A 25051-nucleotide genomic window follows, 5' to 3' on the forward strand; every position below is an offset into this window, starting at 1 on the left:
CATATTTACAGTGGGCGGTATGGGGTGAATGCTTCTATTACTTCTTGGAACTGAGGACGTTATGTTTCGTCCCGAAATATATCCTTTCTTGGGTAGGCAAAAAGGCTTTTTAAATCTGTGTATTTCAAATTGTAAACTTCCCCAGCAGAAGTTTTTTTTTTCCTTTCAGAGCAGTAAAAATGAATAAAACCCCTAAATATGTAGATTTATGTAATACCAAGCCATAATATGTACTGTGTGGTAAATATGTAAAAATATGTAGTATCAAATTTTAATATATTAATGGTAATTACAAGATTCGCAAAGATTTGTTATTTATATACGGTTAGGTTGCAAGGAATATAATATATAATTACCAGGCTTCGAGACTTTGGACCCGATACAATAAGTTTACTGTGCATGCACTATAGGTTGTTGACTCGCTGCAGGTAGGTAGAGATGTGTTGAGGTAACAACATTGCTATTTAGAGTATAGTACGGTAGTATGGGGAAACATACATATGTACATTCTGAAAGTAAATATACATTACACAATGATAATGTCAAAAGAATGTGAAAAGCATTTATTCTCCTGTCTTTTATAAGCATTTGTGTTTAATTATACACAGTGTTAATGGTGGAAATAAGCATGTAGCAATTTTAATTTTTTCATTTATCCTATTGGTCGTCTTTAGGAAGTACAGTTCGGTTATCTGCCAAAGTTTGTACTGTAGAATGCTGTGCTCTATGTCGCATGACGTGATAGGAGCAAATCGAAAAAACCTAACATCATTGCAGTCTCTAAGAGACAATCGTTTATTCTCGGGTGACTCTATGTCCACTAATTTGCTGTTTATGTTACACAATGTTCCATATCCGTTATTTTTACATAAAATTGATTTCCACTTCTGTTTTACACGTTCAGTAACCGATGTACTTGATATCTCATTAATTCTCTGCATCTTTTTCTAAATTAATTTGAGGGTTTCCGGCATCTCTTGCTCTGACTTTTCTAACCGTGTAATAGTTTCAGACACAGTTTATATGAAAACCAAATTATTCGTCAGAACCTTCAAATCCAGAGCGTTTTCCTTTGCGTATTTGTTGGCATTCATTCTACAGTACCCCCACCCACTGTACGCTTTACCACTATACTCAGTACGTCGTTATGCGGATTTCCCACTGAACTGCTCTATTGGGTCCGAAGTCTCGAAGCCTGGTAATTACATAAAAATCCGGTCCCTAGTAATGACCTCGACGTCTTTAAAATTCCAACTTTAGATCGAATTTGAGACTGAAAAGTTGTAATGTACTTTTGACAAGCAAAGTGTCAATCGAACAAGAAGAATTATTTAACAAACAAACATTCTTCAGCCGACCTGTTCAACATTAGAGTAGAAAAGCGACTTTCTATTTAGGGAGTCAATAGGACTTTTTTGTCGCTGTTGGAAATGGCGATGATTCAGCATTCTGGAGTCAATGGAAACCACTTAAGGCATTTAAAATTAGAGTTATTGGAAGACTGTACATTCCACTAAAAAATAAAAGTTGGAAACTAAAGCACGGGTGAAACCCAACGGAAATAACAGAATGAGTCGCGGTGTGAAAACCCAGTTACAATGCCTGTCTCGTTCGCAAGGTCAGCGGGATTTGACACCGAAATTGTTTCCTCCCCTCTCTTCGTTTCGCGTCGATACAGGTGAAAATATTACGTAAGACATTTCCCTGCATTTGTTCTGCTTCCTGTGTCTCGTTCAATGGGTTTCTGTATTTCAAAAGTAAAACAATTTTCTCGTGTTACTTGAGTAAGACGTGTAAGCCTATATTCATTGTATTTACTCCTTCTTCCCAAAGGATGTAATTATTGATCGGTATGAATAAACAGGTACAAAACAGAATATACGCACCATATAAACTCTATTCTGTTTTCTGTTTCTGAATCATGGATACTGGTAGGTTTGAAATTGTGTTTGCTAAGAAACTGAAAGCAGATTTCATTCAGAAGCGATTTCATTAGATCTGCTTATTTCTGTGTGTAATTTGTACATTGACAGTCTTACTAATAAACAGTGTATAGTTTTTATACTAGACTTATGCAGAGTAGAGACAGAAAACTTTACTAATAAACCATGCAGAAGCGATGGACGTATAAACAGCCTGTAACTATACAATGGGAGTAGTTATATACACGAAACCCCTTGTTTAAGCGTTGTATATAGAGAAAAAATGGCCGCCCCTCTAACAGCTGTTCGTATCGACTGTCATTTTATGATGATGGTTGCCTAGTAACCAAAGAGGTACAAACCAAAGAGCACAGAATAATTAGAATAATATTACTGTAGCTTGTACTCTTTGACCAAAATATAGTATGGTAATCGATTAGAGCGCTCTACCGGATACAATAGAGAACCTCAGATATTCTATTATCTTTCGTAATGAAGTAATGACGAAACTATGACGTAGCTGTGTAACAGTTGTACTGTTATACGCGACGTATGTAGTGATTATTGGTAAGGAATTTACACACGACTTATAAACGAGCTACTCATTGTATAAGTATAAGACAGTTAAACGTCTGTATACAGAGTTTTTATTAGTAAGACCGTGAATCAATAGTACTTCCGGATAACATGTACCTAAGTACGTATGTATACTACACTATGCGTCAAAACAAACAATACTGAAATCGTTTATCTGCTGTCCGTGTTTCTCTAGCAACCAAATATTTATCTTATAACATGATAGTTTAACTTTTTGTATATTCATGCTTGGTTGCAAGAAAACAGGCCTATAAATAATATATTCCTCCATTAGTTAGTGGACCTTTAAAGTTAGTGGATTGTCGAGTTGCAGAACAGGAATTTAACGGACCGCTAGTTATTGGATCGTTAACCAAGCATTTTTGGATTTCACAAGTGACGCAATAGGACATGAATGAATAAAAGTGAACATCGGCTGCTAAACTGATGTGAGGCATTGCTTTTATTGTTGTCAGAATTTGGAATAAATATAGATTAATACGAACCAGAAAGAAATCAGGAACAGAAGTTTCAGCGAGAAAGATAAATATGCCTATTTGTTATAGAAAAAGCGCACGAGTGCATTAATTTTATAGAAAATAAAAAGACAGACTACAGAACACATAACCTCGTCGTCAGACGATGAACTAGAATTTGTAATAAAGAAATAAATAATAACTTCGCTATTCGAAGAATTAATGAATAAATAAATAAGTAAATAAATAAACAAGTAATCAAATTACCGTATATCGATTTCTAAGAAGAGATACCTATATCTACAAAAATGGTAATTTAGTTTAACTATATTATTATTATTATTATTATTATTATTATTATTATTATTATTATTATTATTATTATTATTATTATTAACTACATTATTATTGTGTTCACAAAATTGGACAGCGTACTAATATTTTGTTCTCAAATAGAAGATCTTGCAAATCAGAAACATACGTATATAAGAAGTTTGTCTATTTTGAGAAAATAATTTCGAAGTTTTTTTATTTACCTGCAAATGTACAGATACGAGGTATTACTTCTTAGCTATCGATATGCAATATTATTTTAATATGGTGTATATATGTAGACCTATTATACAAAATATCGCATACCTGAATCTCACATAGGTAACATTACGATGAATCGAAATATATACACTACTCGCCATTACACAAAATCCACGTAAGATGGCTGTCTAACGGAGAAATAAATATTATTATAGGAGGGAAATCTGGTCTCTAAGTTAGTGAATCCTTTAACGGACCAATATCACTAAAGATGTTTCTTGCAACGCGCCTTTCGAACTTATTGATCCGTTAGCGGCTAACGAAGGAATAAATGCGTTCTTGCAACCCACCATCAGTGTTGTGTTGAGTTCTGCAATTATGGTTCCTACAACAGAGGAATGTTTATCGTCGAGCATTATTTCCGGTCATATGGAATGGGATGGGCAGGACATGTAGCACGTATGGGCAAATCCAGAAATGCATATAGAGTGTTAGTTGGAAGGCCGGAGGGAAAAAGACCTTTGGGGAGGCCGAGACGTAGATGGGAAGATAGTATTAAAATGGATTTGAGGGAGGTGGGATATGGTGATAGAGAATGGATTAATCTTGCTCAGCATAGGGACCAATGGCGGGCTTATGTGAGGGCGGCAATGAACCTCCGGGTTCCTTAAAAGCCAGTAAGTAAGTAAGTATGGAGTGGGGCGTCAGAATGGGCCGAGCTTGCGTCACGTTAAAGATCAGTACCTGAAGCGATTTCACAACGCAGCATCAAATAACACAACAATGAATGCTGTCGTCGAGAAGTTCCGTCGTACGCGATAAGTCTTATGTCACCTTGCATGTTATAATGATTTATCTTGATTTTCAGAGTATGTTTGTATTGATTACCAATTTCGAAATACGTAGAATTTAATTCTTATTAAAAAGGGAATAAAGGACATTCTGATAGTGTTATGTTCATTACCATTAAATTAATTCTAAAAAATGGGGAGCAAAGGACGTTATAATATCATTGTTTTAAATTTTAATGATTCACTGGAGTTCACACTATTATTAATTGTTCTATGAAATGCCGCTTTTTGACTGTTGCTGGTTTCAGATATTGACTAGTGGCTTGTGCAGCAAATGCTGCAAACTAAGTTCATTAGGCGTTCAAATAAACATTTTTCAGATTTATTTTCAATGAAGAATACCAGACATTCTGAAAGTTATTTGCTTCCATAATAATGAAAGATACTCTCTCTCGAGCCAATACTGAAGAGAACCACGCATATAAATATCTACACCACAACGCCATTAAATATATGAAAAAGACCCAACCCCACTTGATTAATAACTATAAAAATATTTCCAGTTATGTATTGCATTCATATTACTTGATATTTATGAGTATAGAAATCACAAATCTTTACTTTTTGCGAGAATATTAATTTCAGAACTCTTTGGCTTAGAGATCTTCTTCCTCTTCTTTTATTATTTTTTTATTTTTAATAATAATATTATCTTACGTAAGTTTTATAGCTTTCAGTAACATATACTATATAGCCGCCACTCAGTAAAATATAGAAATCAAAATCTAATTTAAGTTATTCTCTACATCCACTTATATAACCCCAAAACGTTTCAGTTTCATATCATCAATATAACATTAAAATGTATGATTAATGAAAAATAGTCACATCATGGCATTAACTACAATAATATTTGATTTCTAATGGTAATAATGTTATCAAACGACCTCAAGTTTTGTAGTTTTTAATATCAAATACATAGCTGTACCCAGAAAATTACACACCACAGAATCGAACCTGTAAATTATTTTTAGTAAGTTAAGTCTTTAATAACCAATTTAATTTGAGCTCTAAATATGTCAGCATTCTTGCAGATCATGGCCTTCGTGTAATATTGTTTACTGTAGTGTGTGTTTTGTTTTATTCTGAAATGCAATTAGCTAGTTCTCAAAACTGACGACAGATGGATTTTGGAAAATAGGAAAATTATGTTTAAAAATTGACATTTCATTGAAAACTACTATTTTTCTGAAAAACTTTGACTACCAAGCTTCAAAATGAGGGGTCATTTATTAAAATCCGTTCAGTGGTTTTCCCGTAATTTCCATTACCAGCTGAAATCTATACTAATAATAAATCTGCAGCCAAACTTTTTCTGGTAATTTTTGATTTTCCAAAAATAATTGGTCCTATCCTAACATATATAATTAACCGCCCTGAAACCGAAAAACGCTTTTTTGAAATTTTTGTTTGCATGTCTGTCTGTCTGTCTGGATGTTTGTTACCTTTTCACGCGATAATGGCTGAACCGATTTATATGAAAATTGGAATATAAATTAAGTTCGTTGTAACTTAGAATTTAGGCTATATGGCATCAAAATATTTTATTTAAAAGGGGGTTTATAAGGGGGTTTGAATTAAATAAATCGAAATATATCCCTTATTATTAATTTTAATGAAAATATTACATAACAAAAGTTTCTTTAAAAATAATTTCTTATAAGTTTTATTCTATGCCAAATTTTGATAGGACTGATATTTAATGAGATAAATGAGTTTCAAAATTACAATAACAACGCCATCTAAGGCGGTGTAATGAAATAAAAAACAAATGACTTCGTCTATAAGGGGGCCTTGGACAACAACAACAATCGAAAGCTATGAAACATAGCCTACAGAGAATGTTTCTGTGTTTACATGAAGTAATATCGGAAGCTAAATTAATCGATTTGTACCGATAATTAATTATTAATTCACCATTGGAAAGTGTAGTTTCTCTAGATGGACATAATGCTATAATGTTATTACAGTAACTTCTGAGTGAATCGAGGACAGGTAAGATTAAAATAGCTTCTTATGCACAGAAAACTTGATAGGCTATTCTGTACGTTCGTTTTCTGTATTTCGTAAAATAATTTTTATGACCGAATGAGTGATCTCTGGATAAAAATGATCGCATTTTAATTTTTTAATACAATTTAAATTAAGTAACATAATAAACGATTTATCCTTTTATCAAACACGAATGTTCCTGGATCAAATGTCTTATTTTAATTATGCAATTACTTTATAATTATTTCTAACGAGTGGAGCGGAGTGGACGGGTACGGCTAGTTTTATATATATATATATATATATATATATATATATATAGATAATGTGAGAAAATTGCTTGAATTAGCAATATTGAGAGGTGTTTATTTGAAATATCTTTGAAGAAAGTACCTGTGCAAGAGAGCACCAATTGTCTTCTTGAGGCACAAAGCCAAGTGTGGCCAGAATCAGACGAGTCCTGTTCATCCCTGCCATGGGCTATTGGTCTGTAGCTCCGCCCATATGTTATGCCAGTGAGAACATACCAACATGGTTGGATGGCTGATCCATTTCCGGCTCAGAAGGGCGGTCTTTTATAGTAGCTCTATTCCAAGAAGATAGTGGCTCTATGAAGCGGACGAACCCTCCATTCTGCTTAAACATTAATCTTTATTCCGAGTTGTCTCTAATGCTCTCAGATTTTTAATGTCGAGGGCGGAGACCGCTCTCATAATAAGATTCATATTTACGATTCAACATTTTCTGTTAATGTTATATCAAATTTCCTAGAAAGGATGGAAATAACCTCTTTAAACGTGAGAGACATAATTGCTGTTTCTTGTACAAAAACCGTGTGGGAGGATCTGAGCATCTGCATTGCACATTTTAGCAATCAACCAGTCTGTAATTGTAAATGTATTGCCTGAAAAAGTTTGACGCTTAGTTACCAACTATACTGTTTTCGCTGTAAGAATAATGCTACTGTAAACACAAGTAGGTTGCTGTCATACCAGTGATTGGCCCACAGTCGAAACACTCACACGACGCAGGAAAATATAGTCCGTATTTGGAAACTATCATCTTGTATTATTTGAAAATAAAATTTGAATTCTAGTTGTTAAATACAAACGAAGTATATGGTTATGTCTCGTGACCAGAATATTGCACGAAATGGAAATATAAAAATTGGAGATTTATTCTTCGAAGAGGTGGAAAAATTCAAATATCTTGGAGCAACAATAACAAATATAAATGACACTCAGGAGGAAATTAAACGCAGAATAAATATGGGAAATGCGTGTTATTATTCGGTTGAGAAGCTCTTATCATCCAGTCTGCTGTCCAAAAATCTGAAAGTTAGAATTTATAAAAAGTTATATTACCGGGTGTTCTCTATGGTTGTGAAACTTGGACTCTCACTCTGAGAGAGGAACATAGGTTAAGGGTGTTTGAGAATAAGATGCTTAGGAAAATATTTGGGGCTAAGCGGGATGAAGCTACAGGAGGATGGAGAACGTTACACAACACAGAACTTCACGCATTGTATTCTTCACCTAACATAATTAGGAACTTAAAATCCAGACGTTTGAGATGGGCAGGGCATGTGGCACGTATGGGCGAATCCAGAAATGCATATAGAGTGTTAGTTGGGAGACCGGAGGGAAAAAGACCTTTAGGGAGGCCGAGACGTAGATGGGAGGATAATATTAAAATGGATTTGAGGGAGGTAGGGTGTGATGATAGAGACTGAATTAATCTTGCACAGGATAGGGACCGCTGGCGGGCTTATGTGAGGGCGGCAATGAACCTTCGGGTTCCTTAAAAGCCATTTGTAAGTAAGTAAGTTGTTAAATACAATGAAACATATAACTTCACTGATATGTAAAACGCTATGTAAAAGAGAAGCTACTTTTATATTTTATTATGTACTATGAACGCGGATGAATACCAACAGTAATACCGAGGTAGTCTGTTCCTGTAACAAGCTGGCGTCACTTGAGCTCGTAGTTGTTCACGTAAGCACGTGGTACTGAAGTATGGCTTCTGCATCCTCGGTGTGTGTGGTTATTGATCATAAGAGTGGAAACCCTCTCAAAGGCGAAGAAAAACAAATAGTCTTAAATGTATATAATAAGTTAAGTGAGTTTTAATTACAGTAATTATAAAGTAAATGTTTCCTAAGCAAACGAATGCATAGTACTGAGGTTAGGCCTACTAGACGCGTAACGGGAAATGTTTAACATGAAACAGAATGTACAACAGTGGGCGGGAACACGTACTGAGAATCTATGGCGCCAAACAGCGGCCAATGAAGCCTCACTTCAGTCACGTGCTATTGTTTATATTAGGATTTTTCTTACAGCGAAAGGATTATAAATACGTTAGACAATGGATTTACCGGTACTCATTACAAGATGCACTAAAGAGAGTGGATATAAACGATCCGGGTAGACATTTCGAAGTGATGCACAAGATCAAATCAAGGATAACTTTTTTCACTTCATACAGTAATTACTGAACGTTTTTGTCTTTTATGTTCAGCGTTATTTATGTTTCTATAGAAAATAAATACATATTAAGACTTTTTGTTATGTTTTTTAAAATCATCTCGCGATCCCCTCTTAGATCTTTACACGATCCTCCAGGGAGTCGCGACCCACACTTTGGGAACTTACTTACTTACTTACTTACAAATGGCTTTTAAGGAACCCGCTGGTTCATTCCTGCCCTCCCATAAGCCTGTCGTCGGTCCCTATCCTGTGCAAGATTAATCCAGTCTCTACCATCATATCCCACCTCCCTCAAATCCATTTTAATATTATCTTCCCATCTACGTTTCGGCCTCCCCAAAGGTCTTTTTCCCTCCGGCCTCCCAACTAACACTCTATATGCATTTCCGGATTCGCCTATATGTGCTACAAGCCCTGTCCATCTCAAACGTCTGGATTTAATGTTCCTGATTATGTCGGGTGAAGAATACAATGCGTTTAGTTCTGCGTTGTGCAACTTTCTCCATTCTCCTGTAACTTCATCCCTCTTAGCCCAAAATATTTTCTTAAGATGCATATGTTCACATACTCTTAATCTCTATTCCTCTCTCAAAGTGAGAGTCCAAGTTTCACAACCATACAGAACAACCGGTAATATAACTGTTTTATAAATTCTAACTTTCAGATTTTTTGACAGCAGACTATGTACATGACAAAAGCTTCTCAACCGAATAATAACAGGCATTTCCCATATTTATTCTGCGTTTAATTTCCTCCCGAGTGTCATTTATATTTGTTACTGTAGCTCCAAGATATTTGAGTTTCGAAGGATAAATCTCTAATTTTTATGTTTCCATTTCATACATATTCTCGTCTCGAGACATAATCATATATTTTGTCTTTTCGGGATTTACTTCCAAACCGATCGCTTTACTTGCTTCAAGTAAAATTTCCGTGTCTTCCCTAATCGTTTGTGGATTTTCTCCTAACATATTCACATCATCCGTATAGACAAGAAGCTGATGTAACCCGTTCAATTCCAAATCCTGTCTGTTATCCTGAACTTTCCTAATGGCATATTCTAGAGCGAAGTTAAAAAGTAAAGGTGATAGTGCGTCTTGGTTTAGCTCGCAGTAAATTGGAAAAGCATCAGATAGAAACTGGCCTATACGGACCCTGCTGTAAGTTTCACTGAGACACATTTTAATTAGTCGAACTAGTTTCTTTAGGAACAACTGCTCTAAAATATAACACTTAGAGATAGATTTATAGAAGACTTTAAATGATGTAGTTAATGAAAAACATGCAGAATATTGATATAAGATGTCAATTATTATGAGTTCTGTAATATATTATCTAGAAGAAATTCGAATTGACTGGTAAGTTACGAGTAATTAGATGGGAATGGTTAAAACACGCCTACAATACAAAGCACTAGGAGAAACAGCTTGACTAGTCGCCGTGAAAAGAATAGATTTGTTGTGTTAGAACGAGCTGGTGCTTAAACTTATAGTACAAGATATCGTCAAAGGATACAACGTAATATTCCATTGCTAAATAACACAGAGGAAGAGGCCAGAGACGCTGAAGGAAATAGAGAAAGTAATTTTATGAAAAACAGCGAAAATATCTATCCAATACTTTTAACTCATAACTGAATTCCGCCTATGAAGGAATGCCTAAAATGTATTGTAAATATGATGTTGAATTTTACTTTAAAAGTAATATTTGTATTCACTGCAACGCTTCAAAATATTTTAGACGAGAGCAAAAATATTTCCATTGCATTCCTCTTTCGTCATATTTTATCGATGGAAATCTGTAACACACACTGAAATTCCTTACGCGTAGACTACATGGTTGCGTTCCAAGTCAGTTGGGTTGCATATTAATAAGGCTTCCAGGAATTCTATTGAAACATTTTATTAGAACATCATTCGGAGTACATATAAGTTATTCTTTATTATTTATATTACCAAGTTGTTATACGAGTCGATGCAAGTATGTGTGAAGTGCATGAAGAATTTCATGCATGTAGGAAAGTGTTTCGTATTGATAGGTTTTATAGAATAATCATTATGAATTTCTAATTGATCCTATCTTAATTCAGCCACTGCTAAGTGTTAGATGAACATGATTTATATTCAAGTTAGCTGACAGGCTCCAGTTTATCTATGATACTTTTACTGATACGTCTTCTTTTTTTAAATGGCTGACTAGCTGTGCATGTAACACTGGGCAACAAAAGAAAAATGTTTCCTGCACTTCATGAGTCAATTCTTACTAATTTTGGGTTGAGAAAAACGAATATGACAATCAAAAATTTTTCTTAGCTCTAGTTTCTGTGATACATAATAGGTGGAAGTATTTCAGTTTAACGGATTAAGAGAAAACGATACATTTTAATTACATATGCCAACAACATTGAAAGTGCATTTAAATTTTTTAAATGCAGTTACATTCTATGAGTTCTAAATTGATGGAAGAATACCTGGCAGATGGTTGGGTCCGAAGAGAATCATGTGTGGCTTCATGAGATCGTCGTCTTTTAGCTTGCCTCTTATAAGTGAGTTCCGGAGCATCTCTACGCAAAGACCAGCAGTAATCCGCAAGCATTGTTTCATTCCAACGACCCTGATGTCTTTGTTCCATAACAGAAATATCGTGATGGAACCTTCCTCCGTGTTCATCACTGAAAGCTCCACAACTAGGAGGGGAAAAGTCTAGGTGGGAGTGGAGAAAATGGATTTTAAGGGACATGTTGCATCCAAGTTGATGACATTTTTTCAGGAGCACTGTCACCAACTGAGTGTAGCTATCATCTCTTTTGTTGCCTAAAAATCCATGAATAACTCCCTTGAAGGCTTCCCAAACTTCCTTTCCTTTCCCCTCCAAAACTTGGTCAAATGTAGGATCGTTTACAAGTTCTCGAATTTGTGGTCCGAAAAAATTACCTTCCTTAACTTTGGCATCACTTAATTTCGGAAATTTCTCTCTTACGTACTTATAGTCCTGTCCTTCTTGGTTCATACCTCTGACAAAATTTTTTATCAAACCCAGCTTAATATGCAGCGGTGGAAGAAGAACATCTTTTGGGTCCAATAGAGGCTCGGCAACGACATTTTTCTCGCTAGGGTTATGATTTCTTGCTGGCCAGTCTGCTTGAATATAATGTGATTTCCTATCCCTGCTGTCCCACATACATAAAAAGCAGCAATATTTTGTGTACCCCAGTTGCATTCCTAAGAGTACAGCAATGACTTTTAGATCACCACAGATTTTCCACTTGTGTTCATGATATTTGATTGAGTCGAAGAGGGCTGTCATATTTGCATAAGTCTCCTTCATGTGAACTCCATGACCAACAGGAATAGAAGGAAGACGGTTGCCACTGTGAAGTAATACAGCTTTCAAACTAAGCTTGGAGGAGTCTATGAATAGCCTCCATTCAGTTGGATCATGGTTCAAATTCAAACATTTCATCAAGCCATTAATGTCGCAGCAAACAAGAATTTTTTCTTAAAAAAAAAAAAAAAAGCAGATCCCTGTGACGTCTATACTGTGAGACCCCGACATCACGTTCGAGAAGATTCCATTGCTGTAGTCTAGACCCTAGAATTTCTGCCTTCTTCTTTGACAGGTCAAGGTCTCTAATGAGATCACTCAATTCCGCTTGACTCAGTCTGTGCGGTTTATCATCTTTTTTCCTCAAAATCAGGGTCATGGGATGTGGAAGGCTTGTTGGGTTCTTCTTCTTGTTCCACATTGTCTTCATTTTCTACTTCAAACACACAATATTCGTGGTATTTTTACAAATGTTACACTTTAAAAACACTTCCAAACCAGAAATTCTGCATTAATTACAGCAGAAACAATATGATATTCACAGTCACAGCAACAATATCTATGTTTGTAACTTATAAACAGCTGAAGAACATTTGTCTTTTTTTTTTTTGTTATTTGACAGGTGTGCCAACTCGCAAAACAAACATCCCCCAAATTTCCCCCAAACTGAAAATGTTGACTCTAAAAACTGAAATGTCACTTCATCTCCAAAGCAAGAGCTAATCTGTCATTTTTATGGTGATTTTTTAATTCAGCAGGTGGAAATATATAAGAATTAGCAATTTTTGAGCCCGAAACATTTTCATTGTTGACCAGTATAATAGGCCTTATTGAAGCGCTCGGTGACTCTTAAATGACAGGGGAGTTCATTATGTGAAGTGCTGTGCTACGTCAAAAGTTTCAAAATTCGCAATACAAAAATATGTTACTCTCATGTTTAATATATCAAGGTCTTTGGCAGCATCATGTAACGTGGGTGCTCCTGTTATAGCCACGTTCCTGATATGGCCACCCCGCTATTGTGAGTTAGTTAACCAAAAAATCTGCTAAACTGCAGCAGCATCCAGTGAAACGGCATCCTGGTATGTCACTTGATCGTTTTCCATCCAGTCAGGTTGGGCAATATGGCGTCAGTTGCCTGTTTTGCTATTTTCATGTGACCTCTTCTTATTTTTCTCTGGTAAGTCTCCTTTGTTTTATGCATGTTTTTCAAAGACTTGTTCATGAAAACCATCGTACTCCATTCAGTTTTTAATGTTCTGTTGATTGGTGTTGTCGTTGATGGCGTATCTTTTACGAGTTGTTCATTAATCAAACGATTTTCGTGAAAGCTTACCTGCTCCTGATATGGCCATATTAAATGCACCATGGCCATATCAAGTTCATTTCACTTTTATTTTTTCACCTGACAAATTTACATGCCTTATAGCTGGGATTACGCAAAAAGTTTGTATGAAAAAAAAAACAACTTAATTTTTGATGGGAAAACTTGTTTTGACTACACTTTTGAATTATAAAAAAGATTATTAAGTGTCATGTTTATTCATTTTACACCAAAATTATTTAATTTTAGCACAACTGCACTATCAAACTGAAAATAATCACGATTTGTAGAACATGGAACAAGGGTGGCCATATCATGTGCACATGTTCCTGATATGGCCAGTAGGTAGACGTTTGGAATTTGGGACTTTTTGTACAATTAAAGCTATTTTTATGGGGAAAGGAAATTGTTTTAAGAAAGTCCATTAGACTGAGAACGAGTAAGAAAAAAGTGGTTTACATTTTTTTTTCAAAATGGCGGCTAGAAAAATTCTCAAATCATAGCATGGCCATATCAGGGACACCTACCTTACTCACAATACCGTTTTCCAATCCTTTAGGAAAAGTTTTACTTTGGAATGGAGGGAATATTTTCTATTTTCTTTTGTTTGGCTTTTTTATGACGATAACATTTCAGATGACGCTTATCTTATTGGAGACATATTTATGCCTTTTAGTCTCAACTGTTCTTTATTCTTGAAACAATATTTGGACACTGTATCATGTTTCTCTTAATCTTCACCACATATTTATTATTATTATTATTATTATTATTATTATTATTATTATTATTATTATTATTATTATCCTTGTGTTCTTGTAGATTTTTACCAAATTCCGATTATAACTATGAGATTAAATGCAAATATTTCAATTGCGGTAGTTTGTTCACCAGACGTCAGGATCTTGATTATTTATTTTTTTGTAAAGTCATTAAAGGTGATATTGATTGTGAATCTTTCATAATCAATATCAGTCTTCGTATTCCAGCTAATGGTTTAAGATTTCATAAATTGTTTTATAATAAGAATCCTAAATCTCTGTCTCCGGTCTGCAGATGCATTAAATATGCTAATTTGCATGGATTCAACTTGGATCCATTTAATGTGTAGTATATCTTTGAGTTTTTAACTCACTGATCAATTTTAATAATTATTTGTCCATTTTTTTTCTTGCATTTGGTCAATTGATTAAGGTAGACTATCCATTATTTCAATTATCTTATTGTACTAATTTATAATTTTATAATTTTTATCTGATCTATGATTGATGTAGACTATTATATTGTTTGTATTTCATCTCATTGCCATTTTTCTATCATTCATTCTCATCATCATTTGTTGTTTTGTATCGTGCTAAACTTTAATTGGCCTTGTGCTGTTGTTTTGCACGTTAATATTCTAAATAAATAAATAAATAAATAAATAAATAAATAAATAAATAAATAAATAAATAAATAAATAAATAAATAAATAAATAAATAAATAAATAAATAAATAAATAAATAAATAAATAAATAAATAAATAAATAAATAAATAAATAAATAAATAAATAAATAAATAAATAAATAAATAAATAAATAAATAAATAAATAAATAAATAAATAAATAAATAAATAAATAAATAAATAAATAAATAAATAAATAAATAAATAAATAAATAAATAAATAAATAAATAAATAAATAAATAAATAAATAAATAAATAAATAAATAAATAAATAAATAAATAAATAAATAAATAAATAAATAAATAAATAAATAAATAAATAAATAAATAAATAAATAAATAAATAAATAAATAAATAAATAAATAAATAAATAAATAAATAAATAAATAAATAAATAAATAAATAAATAAATAAATAAATAAATAAATAAATAAATAAATAAATAAATAAATAAATAAATAAATAAATAAATAAATAAATAAATAAATAAATAAATAAATAAATAAATAAATAAATAAATAAATAAATAAATAAATAAATAAATAAATAAATAAATAAATAAATAAATAAATAAATAAATAAATAAATAAATAAATAAATAAATAAATAAATAAATAAATAAATAAAATAAATTATTACAAAACATATACACTCGCAGATTCTTTCGTTCTGATATATACTACAACTATAGTGGTGTGAGGCATTTTGACGACTGAAACTTGAAAACAATAATTGTCTCAAAACTAGGAAAACTCAATACGTGTCACTCAAGCTCAACTAAGAACCCATTACTAGTTATTTTTCTTGGAGAGAATGTTTTAAGGAAGTGGTCTGTTATATCCGTGCTTTAGGGAGTACAGTGCGTGTTTACAACTATTACAGTTTTTACCTGCCAAGAAACAATGGACGCATTTGTCAATGTTAAAAAAAATATACATGATTATCGGGTTGATTTCTTTTTTTTTTTTTAATGAACTAATTCGCTGTAAAACATATTTTTCATGAAAATTCAAAGTCAAAATATTGATATATTATTGGATATTATTACAGATATATTCACAAATGAAATCGCTTTTCCTTTTAATCTACGATTTATGACGTTTATACTCAATGAGAATCCTTGTGGCCTCTAGTGATAGGCTCCATGAACAATTTAGTGTTCTCATCCAAGGAATACTTAATTACTTACTTACTGGCTTTTAAGGAACCCGGAGGTTCATTGCCGCCCTTACATAAGCCCGCCATTGGTCCCTATCCTGAGCAAGATTAATCCATTCTCTACCATCATATCCCACCTCCCTCAAATCCATTTTAATATTATCTTCCCATCTACGTCTCGGCCTCCCCAAAGGTCTTTTTCCCTCCGGCCTCCCAACTAACACTCTATATGCATTTCCGGATTCGCCTATACGTGCTACAAGCCCTGTCCATCTCAAACTTCTGGATTTAATGTTCCTGATTATGTCAGGTGAAGAATACAATGCGTGCAGTTCTGTGTTGTGTAACTTTCTCCATTCTCCTGTAACTTCATCCCTCTTAGCCCAAAATATTTTCTTAAGATGCTTATGTTCATATACTCTTAATCTCTATTCCTCTCTCAAAGTGAGAGTCCAAGTTTCACAACCATACAGAACAACCGGTAATATAACTGTTTTATAAATTCTAACTTTCAGATTTTTTGACAGCAGACTATGTAGATGACAAAAGCTTCTCAACCGAATAATAACAGGCATTTTCCATATTTATTCTGCGTTCAATTTCCTCCCGAGTGTCATTTATATTTGTTACTGTTGCTCCCAGGTATTTGAATTTTCCCACCTCTTCAAAAGATAAAGTTCCAATTTTTATATTTCCATTTCGTACAATATTCTAGTCACAAGAGATAATCATATACTTTGTCTCATCCAACGAATATAAAGATTGTTATATGGTTTACACATGCCTAACATTTGACATTTGCAGTATATCATGAATATTTTTGTATTTAAATATAATTCGATTTAATCCCTCGTGAAACTCACCTTCATTGTAATAACAACACAGTTATTGTATAACCTTAGACCTGCCACAATTAAAATAAAACACAGAATAAAGGATATAAAGTTAAATAAGATGAAAATTACGTTCTGCTTATAAGTTTGTCCTATTAAATTACAGCCGAATACTATTAACACTACATGTATCTCATTTTAAGAAGAGTCATATCCTACGATTTACTACTGCAAAATTTTTTAGTTATTTATACAATGAGTGCAAGGGAATTTAAGGGGACACAATGGTGAAATAATGGCGAAAAATTAAGAAAATGCACTTACGATTTTATTGTGACTCTTTATTTAGACATAGCTCAAAATGCTAATTAACTTAATTGAAATTCCTATGGCTATTTTCAAGCTTTTGAGCCAATATCAATTAAAAATTTTGAAAACTTTGTCGCAAGGATCCTTTTTAGTGAAGTGTATATAAAATATATTTAAAGAATATAGATCATTAGACCTAGTGGCACCAAATTTTATACGGATGATAGTATTGTAGGAATTTTGGATGAAAATTGTAGAAGTTTTAAGAATCTCAATAAGTGTCCCCTTAAAGAGTAATATATAATGCTATTTGGAACAGTTTTGCTAAAATGTGACTTTTTCTAAAACACTTGTAGTCTACTTTCTTCAGACAGGTAGTATTTTTACAACAATCACTTACTCTCTATGCCTTATGTCTGAGGTTGTCATACACAAACCTCCTTAGTGAAGATAATCCTAGTGACACATAGGTGAAGGTCGACTGATTTCAATCAGATATTCTCAGTAATTAATGTGCACGTGAAACTGGAGAAACTATAGTTTCTATAACGGAGTTTTCTCTAAAATCTGAACGAATTAGCTTTTTTATTACGTGTTTGATGTTACGCTCGTGGATTGTATGCTATAGGCATCCAACAAGAAAAACTCGGTGCGCAGAAACCGAGTGACTGTCTCGCGCAGATAACGTATGCTCCCGTTTCCAGCATGCTCTCAAGCCTACTGCAGAGGAATTAGAGGGGTATAGCATGCGCGCCGCGAGGAGTCCGAGCTGAGTTTTGTTTGTGGGATACCTATACATGCTATGTTAAATGTATGTCTACGCTACAGCTGGCGTCTATCTATACATTCTAAACAGTTATTACTATCTTTTAAATCAGATAAAAATATTAAAGTGACGATATTTTACTGCTTGAAATTAAATATAAAAATAAACATTATCATCATATTATAATACTAACATTTTTTGTTTCGAATATCCATACTAACTTTGTACATTCATATCCAAATATTTGCGATGAACAATTAAAATAGGTTAAGCTCAAATCCTACTTTCAGTTTACAGAAAACACTGCATTTTTATCAGAAGCAAGTAGCGTAGCTTTGGGTTTAGTGAACTTTATAAAATAAATGATGACAGCAATGAAATGTGTTTACTTCTATACTACAAGTTAGGTTATGTTACCTCCACATTCTGTGTCTTTGGTTTGTAGGACAGTCTCATCTTCTCCACTGTTATTGAATTATTTTTGTCTATTTTCAAAATTCCAATTCCTTCTGCAGTTAAATTCTTGAATGTCAACCTGAAAATATCAGTAAAAATTTTAAATAATCGCCGTACATAGCATATTTGAATTAAATGCAGAGTGAATCAAAATAATGTAAGCGAGCGCTTCGAGTGGCGGCCATTTTGGGCGTGGGTGAGAATTTCCGGGAAATGTATTTCGTGACTCCGATGTGCTAAAGCGGTGATTTTAATGCCAAAGGAAAGATCTCGTCAGACGTGTCGATTTATAGTAAACCACACGTATCTACGTAACACCCACAGCCTTGTCCCCGACATAGCCATACTCAGATTTTTTCCTAAATTTTCAAAGTTTGTAAAGTCTGTAGACACTTTTTCATCTTCGAAATAATTTAACTCATGAACATCTATAAAATCTCTTAGATCTGTTTCAAGTAAATCGTGCATCGAATTAGTGAGTGATTTCATTAGAAGCGAATGACTTCGAATTATAATAGATTTAAATTCCATATGTAGGCCTATAAAATGATATGGAAGTAGAACTTTCCCAATTAGGTAGGCCTAATTTATTTCTTAATAAGTTATCTATTTATTTAAACGATTTTGTGAAGCACACGATGTTCCATTCAAACCTACCTGATTTCAATTAATCATTGCTAACAAGGTATGCGGATTTATGAAATGAAATTGGTACTAAAAAAAAGAGAAACTCAAAGAATTGGTATTTCATTTGTTTGAAGTCGATTGTTTTGTCCCTACGTTGCACAATAATCACGAAAGCAAAATTGGCGACTCCACAGCAACGCGGGCAAACGGTGGTGTGGTATGCGAAGACGAAATCCGTGATTTCAACGCAACAAAATTACAGACGAGTGTACGAAACAGTTGCACCTGATGCAAAATCAATTAGGATCTGGTTTAATAAGTTTCTTACGACCGGCAGTGTCCTAAAACAATCTGGGGGAGCTCGGCGTTTCGTTACAGAAGAAAAGATGGAAGAAATTGGAGTGAGATTTGAGTGAAGCCCGAGTAAATCCATTCGCCAATTCAATGTGCCTCCGGCAACTTTGCATCGAATTCTGCACAAGCGGCTGGATTTCTTCTCCGCATACCACATCACCGTTTGCCCGCGTTGCTGTGGAGTCGCCATTTTTGCTTTTGCGATTGTTGCGCAACGTAGTGACAGAACAATCAATTTCAAACAAATTCTTTGAGTTTCTCTTTCTTTTAGTACCAGTCTCATTTCATAAATCCGCATACCTAGTTAGCAATGATTAATTGAAAACAGGGAGCTTTGAATGGAACACCGTGTATTATTAAATGAAATAATTAGCATTTTGTACATTTCATATTTGGATTCTTGTAAGTGAGTTCGGAATGTCTTATTCTCCTAATGTTAAATTATAACCAATTTTTTCGGCTTCTATTGAACGTAGAAAAATGCAGTTTTTATCATTTATCATATGTACTTTAATTACTGTTCTCAATTTAAGTAATAATAATAATAATAATAATAATAATAATGGCTTTATTTAACCTGGCAGAGTTAAGGCCGTAAGGCCTTCTCTTACACTCAATCAGGATTAAAACTTGTTTACATAGTTGAAAATAAAACTGGATCGGAATTAAGTAATTACATACTGATACAATTTAGGTAGTTACATAAAAATTTACCTCATAAAATAAAAATAAACATAATGGAATACATATTAATGTTGTTAGAATCAAATACGAATGACATAGAAACAGTAGCCGATAATTCAATAAAAAAATATACACAGTAAAAATAAAAATAAACACATTAGTATACGCATTAGTTTTAGATTACAATTAAGTAGGATTTACATAATTAAACCAGAAACCGACAATTGAATAAAATGTACACAGAAAATAGACTAATAATAAAAAAACAACACAGTGGGATACATATTGGCGTTAAATGATAAATAAACACGATTTAGATAATAAAAATAAGAAACAAAAGGAATAAAAATAAATACAGTGGAACACATTCCATTAAATATTTGCAACGCGTTAGGTCTGGCAACTGATCATAAGATATTTTTCTAATTTACATTTAAAGGAAATTAAAGTTCGGCAGCCCTTGACTTTAGGCGGCAGAGAATTCCAGTGACGAGAAGTAGCAACAGTGAAAGATGAAGAATAAAGAGATGATGTGTGGAGTGGTATTTCTAGCGTGTTATGTAGGCATACATAGGTTTCCATTTATTAATATTTTGAAAAAAAAAATCATAAGGCGAATAAGTTATATTTCCCACTTGGAATATGTAATTAACATTTTCTGTTAACATTCCGGAAAATGTTGTTAGAACATCTGATAGAAATAAAATTGCAGATTCCTTTACTTAGTAGATGCTGAGAAAATGGGTTCCTGAAATGAGACGAATTTAGCATTACAGAAGTAGGCCATTCCGAACCTTCTTATGGAGAGCTTATACAACCGCTTACAGAGGGTAGAGATAAATCAGACGATATTGCCATTATTGAATGTAATTTATTCCGTACAGACGTGTTTAGCCCTCACCAGAAATATCCGGAACCTTTTGTGTTGTAATCACCATACGCCATTCTATCACACTGATAGAAACCTTCTACATGGAGATCTGGTAGTAAAAGCTTCATGTCTATACGACGCTCCAAAAGAACTGTCCGTATCTTGACAGGCTTGAATTCAAATTTGGAATATCCTTCCATTTTATCGAGGAGCCTGAAACAAATTAGAATTTTTGAACATGTCTTTGTTTAAAAATAGTATTTATTTATTTATTTATTTAACCTGGTAGAGATAAGGCCGTCAGGCCTTCTCTGCCCCTCTACCAGGGGATTACAACTATAATATGAAGAATAAAATTACAATTAATATTAAATTTACAATTACAATTACAATAAAATTAAAGTACGACAAGATTACCTGATTAATGAAAGCTAGACATTTTATCATAGAAGTTAAGAACAAAGGATATTTTTGTATTTACTGAATTACATATTAAACCTAGAATAACAAAATTCTATGGTGGTGAAATTACCGGATATTGAAATATTTTGTGATATATTAAGAGAACTATTTACAAGAAACCATGTCTGAACGAGTCTCAATTACTGACAAAGTGCTTAGTAAGTTTGCGTTTGAATTCAATTTTATTTCGACAGTCCCTGATGCTAGCAGGTAACGAATTCCATGGTCTTGGCAGGGCTATTGTGAAAGAGGATGAGTATGAGGAGGTGCGATGGGATGGTATTGTTAGTATTGGTTCATGGCGAGAGCGTGTGTTCAGATTGTGGTGGGAAGAAAGGTAAGTGAAGAGAGACAACAGGTACGAAGGAATAGAAGAGTTCAAGATTTCGAAGAGAAAGAGAAGTGAATGTAAATTTCTTTTCTTATCTAGTTTAAGCCAACCTATTGTTTCCAGGGATGGAGTAATATGATCATATTTACGAACATTGCTTACAAAACGTACACACAAATTATGAGCACGTTGAAGTTTCGTTTTGTTGTCGCTGGAGAGGTCAGTCAGTAAAATGTCAGCATAGTCAAAATAAGGAAATACAAGCGTCTGCACAAGGGACTTTTTTAAGCAAGAGGGAAGATGAACATTTATCCTTTTTAGCACATGGATAGTAGAATATACTTTTCTGCAGGTTTCTGTGATTTGCATACGTTTTATTTATAAAATAGATGTTTAGTTCTTATCTTCTCAAGGAAATGCATCCCAACTGCCTTTATCTATCAGGTTTTTTTCCGAGTGTAGGACGTAAGAATTAAAAAAAAAATGTTATTTACTGTCGGATTTCCACTCTGGAAACCCGGGTTCGAATTCCGACGGGTGCAAGTGGAATTTTTGATGGACAAAGACTGTACTTGGTGGTAGGTTTTGGTAGTGTACTCCCGTTTTCCTTGCCTTTAACTACTAGGTGTTTTTCCGAGTGTAGGATAAGGTCCCAGTAAGGTTTCTCTCAAGTTTTCCTTTTTTGCCACGTTAGGCATCAACACCATTCCGTCCTATCTCCATTCCGTTATGTTCATCCCATAGCATTTCCCAACGGCGGCTGGCGACACATGGAGAAAGGGCTGGTCTAGGGACGAGATGGATTGCCTGCTGGAAACCTGAATACTCAACGAATTTTAGAGTAGCCAGCTGTTGTGGGTTGAGAATGCTCTTAATTGAGGGTAACAATGTCATACATACATACATACATACATACATACATACATACATACATACATACATACATACATACATACATACGTACGTACGTACGTACGTACGTACATACATACATACATACGAGCTATTCCATCTCAAATCGACCGAAATATAGAGAAAATTGACCTTACACAATCTAAATACAATGAAACTTTTTTTGTACGTAGAGAACTGTGATGCAATGCTTTGTGCAAAGTTTGAGGCATCAGAACTTCATAGTGTTTAAATTAAAAATATTTAAATTTATCGTATTTTCATAAAATTAGCAACTTTAAACTGTTGTCGCTCCGAAACCCTTTCACCCAATGATCAAAATCATGGTTTATTTTCATGCTGAGAAATTAAAGTTTATATTGACATGTAAACAGTTTTTCTTACTTTTTATGGAAATGGAGAAATTTAGATTTTTCTTCATTAAGACGCCTTTGACCACGAAAAAATATTTTTAAAATATATGGTTAGATTCCGCATTGAAAGTACAAATAAACATATTTTTTACTGCTGCACCGTTTATAAGAAAGTATTAAAATTATCAATAAATAGTACGCGCGTGAAGTAACCTGCTGACTGAGGCGGGAGCTAGCCTAGGCAACCAAAGCCAGGAGACAAACACGTGATGTTTTGTCTAGTAGTGCATAGCTGGGCTAGCTTTATCACAAATTCTCATAAACACAGGAGTAAAATGACGCCCAACCCTCGCTTATCTTCAGCTCTCGGCCAGTGCGAGCGGTACTGCGCCGTTCAAGTCTAGGCGAGTGAAAATAATTTATTTAATATCCTCGAAACTTATTGCCGTGTCACTAAGCAAACAATGTCGAATTCCTCTTAATAATGCAAGGTTTTTTCTCAATATTTTTTTTACATTTTTACAAATTGGCAAAAAGCCTAAAAGTAAGTAAAATCAGATTATCTGTCTCTCTGTGTACAATAAAAATAAGGATTACTTCTTAACATAACCTACCAAATGTCAGCTTCAAAATGAGCTCTCGTTAAATGTTCTGCAGTAAACGGTTCCAGAGTTCTGAGCGCTGAAAGAGGCTTGTTTTTATAAAATACGCTAAATTTGTCGCTCAATAATACGAAAACCGTTTGACTTTCGATAGTATATTTTTGAAAATGCACTCTCCTCAGCACCTTGTATAAATAGGGAAAAATTAAGAGTATTAAAAAATGCGAGGTTTTTCACTGATCGATTTCATATGGAATAGCCCATACATACATACAGCTTGATTAAGAGATTTTGGCCCCTGCAAAAAGTAAGTTAGACGAAGAACAAGTAGTTACTCATCACTGCTGGCGGACTGGGTCACACAGGTCAGGCCACGCAGTCATAACACCTAACACTTCCTTCTTATCATGTCGCGGTATAATACATCGTGAAAAACCATATTCTTTTACACGTCCCGTTACTAACCACTACGTCTGTTGACTTACATTTTCTTGACATGAGTATCCCTCAGCTACGAGTTTTCATTCTTCATCTTCTTTCTTCCCCTCCAAGCATACTTATGATTAAATTTCTTTCTTATGACGTCACACACTGCTCGCTCACTAGCCAAACAACCAAGGACAGGGGCCAATAACGTTGAATCGAACTGTACATACATACATACATACAGTCGGCCTCGGTAGCGTAATTGGTATAGCACTGGCCTCCTATGCTTGAGGTTGCGGGTTCGACATGGGTGAGAGTATCTCCTTTCCTTTTCCCTTTTCCTTTATGCCCAGGGCTGAGCTAGATTGATTAGCAACTGAGATTATTTCATGTAATTTTTTTGTTTCGTACGAGTGAACGTTGTGACATGAAATTATTTACATTTATTTTAGACGTTTTTGGTGTGCTATGTTTTATTACAAGTATTACTAATGGTTAGTCACGCCACAAGAAATTATCTCCTTACACTTCAAAATAAAATAAGAGGAGATACGGAAATGGAACTGTCCTTCATTGCCTTACGTACAGACACGTGACTGTCGCCAAGTGGTATTCTGTACTTTTGGTCCATACATCACTCGGACAGTACAGAAAAAATTCTCCACGGAAGCGATCTCTACTGTGAAGCCAATAGGACTACCTGATTTACCAGATTAATCTTGGTGTGAGGAACGTTGTTCAGCATAAGCCTATGCACTATTTAATGTTCGTATTATGAAACAAAAAACATCAGAACATGGTATATTTTATGCTCACATGGAAAATTCCTGTTCGTCATTGTGGAAGTATAGTTTTTCAATGTTGAAAGGCTGGATATGGGCTGCATTTTTCCCAGATGTTTTGGACAGGACCTGAAAGTGACAATTACGATACTCAATTACCAAGATTTAAACAAGATGTTGTCAGT

At 33.9% G+C, this 25051-nt stretch overlaps 1 protein-coding gene across 1 annotated transcript in view; it reads right to left on the bottom strand.

Annotated features, from left to right (window-relative positions):
* LOC138695860 (uncharacterized) overlaps positions 1-25051 on the bottom strand; it is a 138139-nt gene that overhangs the window by 98224 nt on the left and 14864 nt on the right. Inside the window, exons 3-5 of the mRNA XM_069820154.1 lie at positions 24901-24995; positions 21029-21211; positions 18424-18541 (exon numbers count right to left, since the gene is read on the bottom strand). Coding sequence (XP_069676255.1) covers positions 18424-18541; positions 21029-21211; positions 24901-24995 — 396 coding nt within the window. The remainder of the gene's footprint in view (positions 1-18423; positions 18542-21028; positions 21212-24900; positions 24996-25051) is intronic.

The sequence above is a fragment of the Periplaneta americana genome, chromosome 3 (genome assembly GCF_040183065.1).
Source record: "Periplaneta americana isolate PAMFEO1 chromosome 3, P.americana_PAMFEO1_priV1, whole genome shotgun sequence".
NCBI lineage: Eukaryota > Metazoa > Arthropoda > Insecta > Blattodea > Blattidae > Periplaneta > Periplaneta americana.